This window comes from Arachis hypogaea, chromosome 13 (genome assembly GCF_003086295.3).
Source record: "Arachis hypogaea cultivar Tifrunner chromosome 13, arahy.Tifrunner.gnm2.J5K5, whole genome shotgun sequence".
In the NCBI taxonomy this organism is placed as follows: Eukaryota; Viridiplantae; Streptophyta; class Magnoliopsida; order Fabales; family Fabaceae; genus Arachis; species Arachis hypogaea.
In genome coordinates this window covers 9,156,050-9,169,813 of record NC_092048.1, presented here as the reverse complement: position 1 = coordinate 9,169,813, position 13,764 = coordinate 9,156,050, and the positions used below count along the sequence as shown (strand labels likewise).

General features: G+C 29.6%; 1 protein-coding gene across 1 annotated transcript; it reads left to right on the top strand.

Moving 5' to 3' along the window:
• Nucleotides 1–10,238: 10,238 nt before the first annotated feature.
• On the top strand, nt 10,239–11,759 carry LOC112732560 (alkane hydroxylase MAH1-like). The gene has a single exon (XM_025781310.3). The coding sequence runs from the start codon at nt 10,239–10,241 to the stop codon at nt 11,757–11,759; it is 1,521 nt and encodes a 506-aa protein (XP_025637095.3).
• Nucleotides 11,760–13,764: the final 2,005 nt, after the last annotated feature.

Below are 13,764 nucleotides of genomic sequence, written 5' to 3'. Positions count from 1 at the left end.
TAAAGCTAATCACTGTGTTCACTATATCATAGTTATTAGAATTGGACCGGAGAGACAAAATATCAATACTCTGATCGGTTCAATTCAATATAAGAAATGTTTCTGCAATTAAGTTGGTGTGGAGAAGGAACATGATCTTCCCCAATATAAAGACTTTTTATAAAGCGTCCTGACCAACATGATCTTCACCACTGTTTCTGATTAAAGAATTGATTTTTCTGCACAAAAAAAAAAAAAAAGATTACCACACACAAGCAAACAACAGTATAAAATATTTATGATTTGGCCCAATGGTATTTTATTGATAATATCAAGATCTAAGGTTACCACGAGTGATGGTGATGCTTACATAAGTTAGAAGGATGGACCCTGAAGATTGTTGCTCCAATTTGAAAGACTATAAAGCATTCAATATTCACATGTATTAGTGGCAGTTTGGGTGGTAAAGTCCCAACCCGGAAAAACTGTCCTCACTCTAGAGGAACAAAAACTTTTCAATATTTAGCAACAAATGAAATTGAAAAATAAACAAATAAAACAAAAACTCTCTTTTACCTCTGCAGATTTGGACTCAAGTCTCAAGAAGCTTTTGAAAATTGAAATCGATTACAAATTTACAACTGCTGTATCTTATAAACCAGTTTGTTAATGTGTATTTTATATTAATAGTTGATTTTTGTCTACACGTTTAATATATATATATACTCAACTAAATTCTTTTATATTTATTTAATTCAATTTTAATTTTAGTTTTAGTTTTACATTCATTCTTTCTCATATTAATTATATTTTTTAATATAATTATATACAACTCTTAAAATGAATATTAAATTTTATTAAATATTTACAAATTAAAAAAAATAAAGATATCCTTAATCACAATATATTTTCTCCTTTTATGATTATATAATATTTTTCAATAAATACTTGAAATATAATATAAATATAAGCTAATTAATAAATTATTAAAATTTAAAAATAATATAAATTTAATACAAAAATAAAATTTAAAAATATTTATTATAAAAAAATAAAATAAAATTTTATATACATATTTAATTATAACTTAGTCAATTAATTTAACTAATGACTCAACAATTGAATTAGTGATCTAATAATTTAATATTCTGGTCAAATCAGTTTTCGGTAGTAATTACAAATAAGTAAAGAAATCAATTTGTAGTAACTTGAGAGAAATATTACTTTTGTATCAATGTACTTTTTTTTTTTTTTTTTTTTTACATTAGAGTCTAAATATATACCTAATTAATGATAGAAGGACGTGTATTGATTTTAATGTGCAAAATATGAGTGAAAATTTACTTCTCTGAGTTTGAGCCTACCAACTAACATATCAATGTAGAAGGTGGCACTAATCCAAAATTTTCTTCTTTGGATTGGAGTCAGGATGGACAGTGATTTAAATCTCAGAAAGCAATTGATTGCATCACAGTATTTCAGTTGCAACCTTTGAGAGTTTGGATGAATAAGCAAAATTTTTGCTACATAGAATACTTGCTAATAAGATAATACTCTATAGGCTTTTAACATAGCAGCTGCTAACTCGTTCATTTCTTGCCTGCAGCTTCAGTCAGACATAATTAAATAGGTTGCACTTTTAAGGGTAAAATCATGCAAATGAATTCAATTGTCCTTTGTTAATTATCAGAAGCTGGATTGTCATATACTATTTATTATATTGCTCGGAGGGATCAGTGTATAGTGTATACACTCAGAGGCTGATCTAGAAATCTTTTAAGGAGGGAGTCAAAATTAAATATTTATATAATTAGATATTATATTATATAATTGGTGATATTATTTTTTATTATTATTTTTAATAAAAAATTATTAATAAATGTTATATTAAAATAAAAAAATCTACTAAAAAATAATAATTTTATATTTGATATTATTCATAAATTAAATGCATTTAAAATAAATTAATGAATAAAATATGTAAAATATTTATACTAATATACAATTTATTTAATATGTTATTATTTTAATATCATAAAAACATAAATAAATGTTGAAATAATTTAATTTTTATGTATATACTTTTTTATTATTTAATTAAAATTTGTTATAAAAATTAAAGTATTTTTTATACGATAATAAAATTAAAAAAATTTATTGATTAAAATAATTGACTTAAAAAATTATAATATACTATTAATATTCAAAATATAATAAATAATATTTGAACACAGGTCATAAGATAAAAAATATTTTAATTAATCATTAAATTAATAATTTAATTTTAAAATTACATGTATCATCAATATATAAAAAAAATTTAAAAAAAATTGCTGGAGAGACCATGCTCACGAAAAAATTTAGGAAATCAATATTTTTATTAAAATTTAATCCGTATTTAATCAATAAAAAAAATGAATAATCTTATATTATTAGATAAAATCTTATACTATTTAAAATATAAATAATAACTAATTAATAATTATAAATCACAAAATTTACTGGCTGCTTCTAAATCCACCAGCTGCATACACTTCTTTCGAGCATAGATTTATGAAAGCCAAGTAGCCAACGGTGTCAGGATAATAAATTATCTGGGATTCGGCCTACATTGGATCTTTTTCCCGCGCGTAACGGTCTATTTGGACTAGATTGGAATATATTTGATTTGGAAATGAAAACTTTTGTTTGTGATATATAAGAGGTAATGGTCAAATCAGTACCCGAAAGATTCAAACGCTGACATTTTGATACCTCACTATTGTTATTGACAAAATGATTTTTAAAAGATTTTAAAATTTGACAAGCGTATTCACGAGTTCACCAGAGCACATTTCTGACAAGCACAGTGTGACATGGCCATTACATTTTGATGACATGGCAAATACCCCCAATCCTAATTCTTCTCCTTGTCCTTCCTCCTCCCTAACGCACTCCTCCCTTCCCATTCCTGAATGCATTCTCCCCCCTCCCCAACCCTAATCCTTCCCTCCCTCTCTCTAATCCTAATTCTTCTCCTTCTCCTTCCCCTTCCTCAACGCACTCCCCCCTTCCCCTTCTTGAATGCATTCTCCCCCCTCCCCAACCCTAATTCTTCCCTCCTCCTCTCTAACCCTAATTCTCCATCTCCAACGCACGTCCCCCTCCTCAGTCCAAAATCCCCCTTTCTAAACCCTAATCCCCTTCCCTTGTCTCTTTGAATTATAATCTCCTTCCTAATACAGTGTCTCACACTCTCAACTCTCCCCCAAAACAACAGTAGAGCTCAACCTTCTCAGTCTTACAGAGCCAGTGTCATCGACACCGCACTGTCGCCATCTCGTCGTCGGGTCTTCTGCGTCCGCCAGTGTCTCCTTCGTAGCATTGCGTTGTCTGCACACCTCCACCGCTGTCGCCTTCACTGCTTGTATCTGCTTGCTGCTAGTCCCCAGTCGTTGCCATGCCTCCTCTGTCTGGGTTCCATCTTGGCTCTATCGTGTCCTGCCCCCTCTATGTCTGGTGTTCTTCTTCTATTCTTGTTTTGGTGGTGTCTGTATTAAGTTTTATTTTATTTTATTTTATTTTATTTTGATTATTGTATATGAATTTGTTTCTGAGTTTTATTGTGATTAATCTTTTTGAATGATAATTTAACCTAAAAACTTGGGACAATTCATGATTTGGGGCAACTCTGTTGATGTTGAGGTTGTTGTTGCTGTGAATAGTGGTGTTGAGGGAGGGAGAGGGAAGTGTGCGTTGGGGAAGCGGGAGTGGTGGAGAGAGAGAGAGTGGTGAAGGTTGTTATTGCTGTTGATGTTAAAGTTGTTGTTGCTGTGAATGGTGGTGTTGAGGGAGGAAGGGAAAGTGTACCTTGGGGAGGGGCTTGTGATGCGGCGGGGACTGCGATTAGGGAGAAGTGTGCGTTGGGGATGGGGGTTGTGACAGGGAGGGAGAGGGAAGGAGAGGGAGTGTGCGTTGGAGAGGGAACTTTGGGGGTGGTTTGCCAAGTCACCAAAATACGGTGGCCACATCAGCACTGTGCTTGCTGGAAATGTGCTCCGGTGAACTCGTGGGTATGCTTGTCAAATTTTAAAACCTTTTAAGGACCATTTTGTCAATAACAATAGTGAGGTACCAATAAAATGTCAGCATTTGAATCTTTCGAGTACTGATTTGGTCATTACCTCTATATATAAAATAAGAATTGGTTTGAATTATAAATTTATGAAATTCTTTAACTAAACTCAAATTCTTTTGTTTTAGGATTTAGTGGGTTAAATATGTAAAAAATATATTTTACTTTATAGATACAACCATGTTATGTTTCTATTAAAATTATTAGTTATTAATATAAATATATATTATAATATAAAATATATATTAAAAATAAATTAAATAATATATGTATATTTATATACAAATATATTATAGTTGATTTTAGTATAATACAAATAATATTTTTGTTTAAATATTAATACAAAAGAGAGAATTTAAAGAGAAGAAAAGGTAGTAGAAATCTAATAGCAATCCAGTCATAGCAACGAAAATTATATGATAAATAAAAGACATACAAAAATATAAATATTAAATTATAAACAAATTAAATCAATTCTCGTTAAACTGTAATTTAAGAGGATTCCTACTTTAATTTCATTGTGGACTTGCAAGACATTTTCTAGAGGGTCACTTTTGAAAGCATTATTTGCTCGAGTAATGTGGCATTTGATCCCAATTGCCTTCCTAAATCCCAACAAACTCACTTTGACATTTGGAAGTTGCAAAATGCCTCTAAATTTGGACAGGAGAAGCACTCCAAATTGGATCAAACTTTGACATGCTTAAAGCTCTTGTGGAGGAGGAAAGTGGAATAGAGCAAATAATAGATTACAAATCTAGAAGGTTTGTGTTTGTTTTTGAGAATATGACCAAATAAGATATTGAGAATAAGATATAAAAGATAAAGATATAAAATTTTGTATTATTGTATTTTATTTGTTGATAAATTTGAATAAATTATAAAAATAAAATTTATTCTCATTTTTGTTATCTAAAAAATTTGAGAAAAAATATAATTATAAAAAATTAACAAAAATAATAAAAGAAAAAATAAAGAATAAGTTGTGTCTTTGTTAGTATTTTTGTGTCTTTTTTATCATGATAGATATAAAAATATATTAATTTAGTGTCTTTGAACACAATGTTTCTGTCTATGTTTCATCTATCAAACACAATTTTCCTGTAAAGCTAAGATACAGTGCAATTAAATCTCTTGGCAGCAGGTTCACACAATTAGTGCAGGTCTTGTTGGTTCTTTTGGCTTGTTTCAGCTTACCCTCGTGTTGAAATCAAGATCTTTGAAAAAATAAAAGCAAATTAAACTTTAAAACCAATGAAAAAATTGGCTCACTAGATTACAACTTTACATGCATGGAGCAATATGTGAAACATTGAGGCTTTTCCCTCCGGTTCAATTGGAGCACAAGTGTACCATTAAATCTGATACAGTTACTATTCATGTTAATGCATATATATTAATATAGTATTTAAGTATATTTTGTATTGATTTCATATATTTATTTAGTCCGATATTTCTTGTTGTATATAAACAGCATGAAATAATAAACAATATCTGAATATCAAATTTAGTTTTGTTTATTATCATAAATTTTAACCATGATTACGTGAAATTTTAACCAGAAATGTGGATTTGGGAAGAAGGGAGCATATACCATCATATAAGTTTATATAAAAAAAATATAAGCTTCACTGAAATGAAGATAATTGCCATTGCTTTGCTTTGGAAGGTCGTTGTGTGTGTCAAAGTGTTCACACACGAAACATGGGTTGCAACTTGCAAGGTTACTTAAAAGAGCCAATTGATGGAAGCATGATCAGTATCATTGATTTTTCTGATTGTTGGTTGTTGTGTTGTTTTTAATTTGTGATTGCTACTTTACATGCAACTAGTATGACCTCTTAATTAACATGACATATTTATTGATGATACCAAAAAAATGGTCAGGAAAAAAGTCAGGGGAAAAATAAGAAAAAGATAGATGATGTTAATGGGTTTATCTTTAAACTAGCTTCAGACTTGCATTTTGCGTCAAATTTAATTTAGATGAATATATAAATTTAAAAACATTAATAAATAATAATTTTATTCGTTACATAATTTTTTTCATAGTATTTTATAAGGTAAAACGTATATATAAATCAAACATATCTCAAAATTACGTGAAAGTCTCAAATCAAAAAATGTTATGTGCATGTCCTCATGCATATTTTTATATGAATAGAATGGATAGAATTCGAATTAGCTACTAAATCTAATTGACAAGATTAGAATTAGTAGAAATTGGGGTAAATCAACATTACTTAACTCGATTTACCAACGAATGTAGTTCGATACTAGTAAATTGAATCGTGTAAATTTAATTTATAAGCAATGGCATAAAGTAAATAAATCAAATACAGTAAGTTCGATTTAGTGTGGTTTTAGGTATATAAAATTTTTTTATATCAAATTTCATATAATACTCTATCGTCCATTTTTTATAACTCATAAATATTTTGGAAAAAAATTGTGTATATTTTAGAAGGAGGATTTGTGGTATAATTTAAATAAATTTATTAAAAAAATTTATTAAAAATATATTTACTCAAATTTCAAATACAATACTCTTCTATTTAATTAATAATTTAAAAAATTAAAAAAATAATATTATTCAAAAATTTATGAGACTTTTTCAAAATATTTATGAGCTATCAAAAATGGATAGAAGAATAATATTGTATGAAATTTGAATAGCTTTGTGTTGATTTTTAATTAAAATACTCATATCATTATAATTATTCATTTTGTAACGAATACAACTAAACTTTTGCTAATAATTTTAAATTAAATATTTTTATAAAATTTTAAAATTTTTTATTGTAAGTATTTTTTTGTAATTATTATAAATAATTTTATAAAATTTAAAAATAGCTTAAAAGATGTTATGAGTACTATTTTTAAATTACTTACAATAATATTTTAATAACTGAAAATAATTTTCAGTTTTTAAGAGAGTATGTGTGTGTAATAAAATAAGAAAAAAAATTAATTATGAAAATAATGTGTAAAATATTAGCAAGAATAAAAAAAAAGATAAAAGAAGAGACATGAGATTATCTATAAAAGATTAAAAAATATGAAATAGATATTGATTTATATAGTAAATCTGAGTAAAAAAAGTGAGTATAAGAATAAGAGAATGAATTCTATGACAATGATTTGAGAACGAGTGAATGATAGAATATATTATGTGTAGTTAATAATAATGAGTTATGATAGTAATGAATGAGAAATAGTGATTATAATTACCGAAAAAAATAATGCAATTCTAACCGTTTTTAAAAATATTATAGACAGAAAAGAAATTTAAATGGTAATGTAAAGAAAAAATAGACACCTCTATAATAATACTTATGTGACAAAATTATAGAATGGTAGAATGTTAAGTTGTCAACTTCTTATTTTGTGACAATATTAGTATTAATTTTTGTACAAAAATATTATTTGTACACAAAAATTAGTTATTAATGTATTTATGAATAAATATATGTGTAATTTAATTTATTTTTAATGTGTATTTATATTTTAATATGTATTTTATACTAATAGTTGATTTTAGTGTACACAACTACATAGTATAATCCGTTTTTAGATAGATAGATAGATAGATGCTCTTTACTAAATAAGGTAACAGAGTATATAGGATAATATATCAAGATTAAATCAAGATGATTGTGTTGTTTTAAGATTGGTTCCTGAGTTAGTTTCCAGAAATAGTCAATAAGAGAATTCTTGTTGCAATTCTGTTTTCTGTTAAGAGCTCTTTCTATAAATAGCTTGTCTTGTAGTTGTATCAATCATTCCTTTCAATACTAAACATTTCCAGATTACGTTTCTCTATCTGTTTTCAATCTCAAACCTGTTTTCCTTTATAAATCATAGGTGTTTTACACTTTCTGCTAATTGTTTTCAGAAAACACTACATTTCTTATTTTTCTAAATTGCATTAGCATTTGTCGTATTAGAACTTTAGTCATTTGTATTGAGTTATGTTATTCTCCTGATTATATATGTTCACTTAATAGGTAGATTTATAAGAAGTTTGTCTTTGAAAAGTTTAAATCATATTTTAACTTTCCAATTAATATACATCTAAAAGTTTAAGTGAAGTAGTTATTCTAAATTTGATTTAATAATATATATTTTACAGATTAAAAACAAAATACTATTATCCAAATCTCTTTTCACATATTTACTGTCTTCATCTAGTAATCTTTCTCAAGGTCTTTGTTGTTACCATGTTTTATATTCTCTCAATTCCTGATTCCTTTAACTCCTCTCAATTCCCAATAAGGCAGAAAGCAGAACTTGTCTTGCTCTTCCTCTACCAAGCGCCCCTTGCATTGGAAGTGATGAATGAAATAAATATCAAAACATAAATTGAGAAAGAGATACTGTATGATAATTTGTTGCACCGCGTAGTCATCTATTCATTTCAGCTGTTAATTGTTATTCCACGTGTTCGGTTGCTCCTCAGGAGTAGGTGTTGGTCGGGTGTTGGGTTGAGAGCAATTAGAGGTGTGAGGTACGCGAGCTTTACAAGAAAGAGTGCGGCTACAATTGTTGGTGGGTCGGCGGGTAGAGCCACCTGCAAAGATACTTCAATATTAAAGTAAGTATTCGTATGATAATGCGATTAATTAGGATAAGAATTGACATGTTTTGGAAAAGGAGTAAATTTTTAACTCTTTTTTTATACTTTGTATTCGGAGGGATCATCTTATTTGAATCTACTTTAAAGCTTCCACTAGCTGACTAGATCTTTTTTAGGAGGTAGTGTGACGCGTGGATCATTTTTAACTTATACGAGTGGCTAATCTATTAAACTATTCTAAGTTTTAACATTTTCAGAACAATTGTCTTAAATTAATTATATCTAATTGTTTCTAATAACTCTCATATTTTTAAAATAATTATACTTTTATCAAAATATTCTAAGCTTTATATTTTTTCTTTTTCAAAAAAAAAATAATAAAACCACTCCTCATTTAACTATAAAATTATAAATTAATTCTCTTATAATGATATAAAGTTAGCAATTCATATATAAAAGTTATGTGATTGTACTTTTAGAGGCAAGGGTGCATATGGCCCGACCCGGTCCGAAGACCCGATCCGGCCCCGAACGCTTTAGGGGCTAATTTAGTGTGATTTCATTGGGTTTAAGACCGGGTAAGGGTCTCAAAGATAGACCCAGTCATTATTTCGGGTCGGGTCCGGGCCATAGCTCGGGTCATCCGAATTCGGCCCGGTGGCCCGATCATCATACACAATTAATATTTTGTGTTATTAGTAATAGATGATAGCTATTCTTATATAGAATTTAAATATTGTAAATATTAATATTTTGTGTTATTAGTCATTTATAAGATTATAAGTTAATGTTTTATGTTTAAAATGCATAAGACTTTAGACAAATGCATAATATTGTGTTATTTGTATTGATTTAAATATTTGGTGTTAGACAATATTAGTATTGATTATGGTTACGCTATAATTTTAGAGAAGGGTTGGTTCTTGTTATATTTTTTTAAGTGAATTTTACTATGTGAATTGTGAAATAAAGGTGAGAGATTAAGTGATTTTTACATGCTAAAGACCCGGTTTTCACCCGATCCGAAGATGCGTAGGTTTCACCGGGTTTAGTATCGGGTTAGAGTCCAAAAATTAGACCCGGTCTATATTTTGAGTCGGGTCTGAATTAAGCCAAATCCGGTATGGCCCGGCACATGTACATCCCTATTTAGAGGTGAGTATATATATATATATATAATATGAATTTAATTTTTATATCCGTTCAGTAAAAAATAATTTTATAAAGATAACAAATTTTTAAATTTATTATTTAAAAAATCATCTAAATACATGCATAAATCTAATTGAATAATCATATAAAAATTTTTACATTGATAGTAATTAAAATTAAACTTATTATTCTATTTTTTTAACTTAAAAAATGTCATCTACTTCTATACTCTAAAATTACAAACATTTTATGTTAAATCCAAATCCAACCTTAATTTAATCAAACTGCATATTTTTAAAACCTTATTTACTAAATCATTTACTTCTAGTTATCTAAACTTTGTGCCTATAAATTGATGAGAAAAACCACCCATTCTTGCACCTCAACACAACTTAGAATCAAGCTCCTTCAACCACCATGATGTACTTCCTAGATTACTTTGCTTTATTTGCAGCCATCATCTCATTCTTTTCCATCCACATTTGGAGGATCAATAGAAACTTACCTATCCCAAATTTGCCCTTATTTGGAATGCTACCAGCCGTGTTATGTAATAGTTCCAATATTCATGAATATGCGACCACAGCTTTAAGATACTATGGAGGTACTTTTAAGTTTAGAGGACCCTTGTTCACAAACATCAACTTTTACTTCACTAGTGATCCTATGAACGTGCACCACATTACAAGTAAGAACTTTGCCAACTACGGCAAAGGTTCTGAGTTTCATGAGATCTTTGAAATTCTTGGAGATGGAATCTTTAATGCTGATTCAGACAAGTGGAAGTACCAGAGGTACATGTTACAATCATTGTTTAAGCAAAACATCTTTGAGAACTTTGTTAAAAAGGTCATTCATAAGAAATTAGAATGTTACCTACTTCCACTTCTGAATGACATTTCAGAATCAAGAACTATTGTGGACTTGCAAGACATCTTTCAAAGGTTCACTTTTGACAGTATTTGCTCCATGGTGTTGGCATTTGATCCCAATTGCCTTCCTAACAAGCTCACTCGATTCCCTGAGGTTGCTGTTGAGAAAGCTTTCAACAAAATGGAGGATACAATTCTCTATAGACATCTGGTCCCAAGATGGTTCTGGAAGTTGCAGAGATGGCTCCAAATTGGACATGAGAAGGACTCCATTGCTATCCTTCGAATTGTCGAGCAATTCTTCCATGATCGTATATCATCCAGTCGGGAAGAGAAAAGTGGATTCAACTACACCAAAGATGATGAATCAAACTTTGACATGCTTAAAGCTCTTGTAGAGGAAAGTGGAATGGAACAGGTAGATCACAAGTATCTAAGAGACATTGCAGTTAATCTCTTAGCTGCTGGAAGGGACACAATTAGTGCAAGTCTATGTTGGTTTTTCTGGCTTGTTTCAACTCACCCTAATGTTGAAACCAAAATCCTTGCAGAAATCAGATCAAACTTCAAAACTAATGAAGAAAATTGGCTCATTTCAGGGGTGGAAGACCTTGACAAGCTAATTTACTTACATGGAGCTATATGTGAAGCTCTGAGGCTTTTCCCTCCGGTGCCATTTGAGCACAAATGTGCCATCAAATCTGATATACTTCCAAGTGGAGATTGTGTTGATGCAAATACTATGGTGTATTACTCCATATACTCAATGGGAAGGATGGAACACATTTGGGGAAAAGATTGCTTGGAATTTAAGCCAGAAAGGTGGATTTCGGAAAAAGGAATCAATATACAAGTACCATCATACAAGTTCATGGCTTTTAATGGAGGCCCAAGAAGTTGTTTGGGCAAAAATATAAGCTTTATCCAGTTGAAGATCATTGCCATTGCTTTGCTGTGGAACTTTCACTTCCAAGTGGTAGAAGGAAATTCCGTGTGTCCAAGTGTTTCCATTGTGCTACACATGAAGCATGGGTTGCAAGTCAAGGTTACTAAAAGAGGCAGTTGATGGAGTATGGGACATTTCATCATTGACGTTGTGTTGTTTTTTTGTTTGTGATGGCTACTTCGCATGTTTTGTTGTTTTTCTATTTGTGGTTGCTACTTCACATGCAACTAGTGTGACTACTTAATAAGACTTGTTTATTTAAAATATTAGGTGTACATTAAAAATTAGTTATTAAATTAATAATATATATTCGTATATAAATATATGTGATATTTAATTAATTTATTTTTAAATATATATTTTATATTTAATTATATATTTTATACCGCTGAGTGATTTGATAATTGATTTTTGATGAATAGGTAACATAATTCTCTATTTATTGATGGTGTTAGCCCTGTGCGCTTAAACTATTAGATTTTAAGTTAACGATAAGATAAAAATATAACAGTTATTTATTAATGGTTCCAGATGAATGATTTTTAAAGTTTATTCTCACTACTAATAGTCAATTAATGTATATATCTATATATGACTTAAAGAAAGAAAAAACACTATATTAAAGATGGTTGGTACCAATAATGTAACTCTCAGTGTTGTTGAAACTAATTCCTGTGTGGACAAAGGGGGCATAGTTATAAAGAATGGTGGAAATGGTAAAAAGCAAAAGGAAAAGGAAAATGCAGAGATAGGTCACAAGAGGGGAACTTCAAAGAGGAAATCAAACTTAAATGCAAAGGTTGAAGCTAAGAGGAAAAGAAAATCAAGGCAAGATGATGAAAGCAGCGGATAATACTATTCAAAAGAAGAAGTAAAAAGGGAAATGAGCCAATGGATCAAGCTCCTAAATATTTCAGAAAAGTACATGGAATCAAGAGGTGATTAGCCAAAAAGTAAATAATTTAATTAATTTATAATTATATTTAATTAATTTTATTTGTTTTTAATTTATAATATTTGATATTAATTGCTTCCCACCCCAAATTAAAATTATGAACGATACATTGGAGAATTAGGAGCGGGGATCACGGAACTTTGCTTCCAACAATCCCAATTCTTAGTATATAAAAAAATTTATAAAATATATAAAAGAACATCCATTTAGTATGAAAAAAAAAATATTCTGGTACTTAGTAGAAGAAACATCTTAATGTCTAGTATAAGTACCATCCACATAGAGGTTTTGGATTCACCCAGAGACATTTGGCTAATTTTTTGTTGATACCTCTTAGTTTCCTAGCATTGTTGTTCAAAATATTGTCATGTGCATGCATGCAGCATGTCAAAGATCGTGAGTACAAGAAGAGGCAAGAAAAGTCCGATGGACAGTATGAATCAAAATCGCATTTTCCAACTAACGGTGAACCAGGTACTATTCTTGATTCCTCTTGCAAGAACACAATACCGCCTAGTTTTCTTCATGGGAAACTCTACGTGGTTCTACTTAGAAATTACCCATGAGTTCACTAGACAAGTCAAGATTGCAATGTTGTAGAAGTATTGGTTCCCTTGAATTAAATGTATCACATTGTAGCAACTAATCGTATTAAATGTATAATTTACTCACAATTCTTTGATTGTAATATGAGTTATGAAAATGGATTTTAATTTATGAATACTTAAAATACAGCCACGTCAGTTTGGCCCGAAAACAATTTTAATTAAATGCTATTGAGAAAGCTTTCAACAAAATGCTATCCTCCACGAATGGTTATGGAAATTGCAAAGATGGCTCCAAATTGGACCTGAGATCATCCATTGTTTCCCTACAAATTTTCGAGCAATTATTGCATGATCATGTATTATCCAGTGCAAGTCTATGTTGGTTTTTCTGGCTTGTTTCAACACACCCTAATGTTGAAACCAAGATCCTTGAAGGAATTAGAGTGAACTTTAAAATTGACAAAGAAGATTTGCTCATTTTAGGGGTGGAAGACCTTAACAAGCTAATTTACTTGCATGGAGATCATGTTCCGTCAATACTATGGTGTATTACTCCATATACTCAATGGAAAGAATGGAATAAATATGGGGAAAAGACTGCTTGGAATTTAAGCCTGAAAAG

What these genes read in the sequence shown, in the direction of transcription:
- LOC112732560 (XM_025781310.3), top strand. Translation starts at nt 10,239, where the DNA reads ATGATGTACTTCCTAGATTACTTTGCTTTATTTGCAGCCATCATCTCA.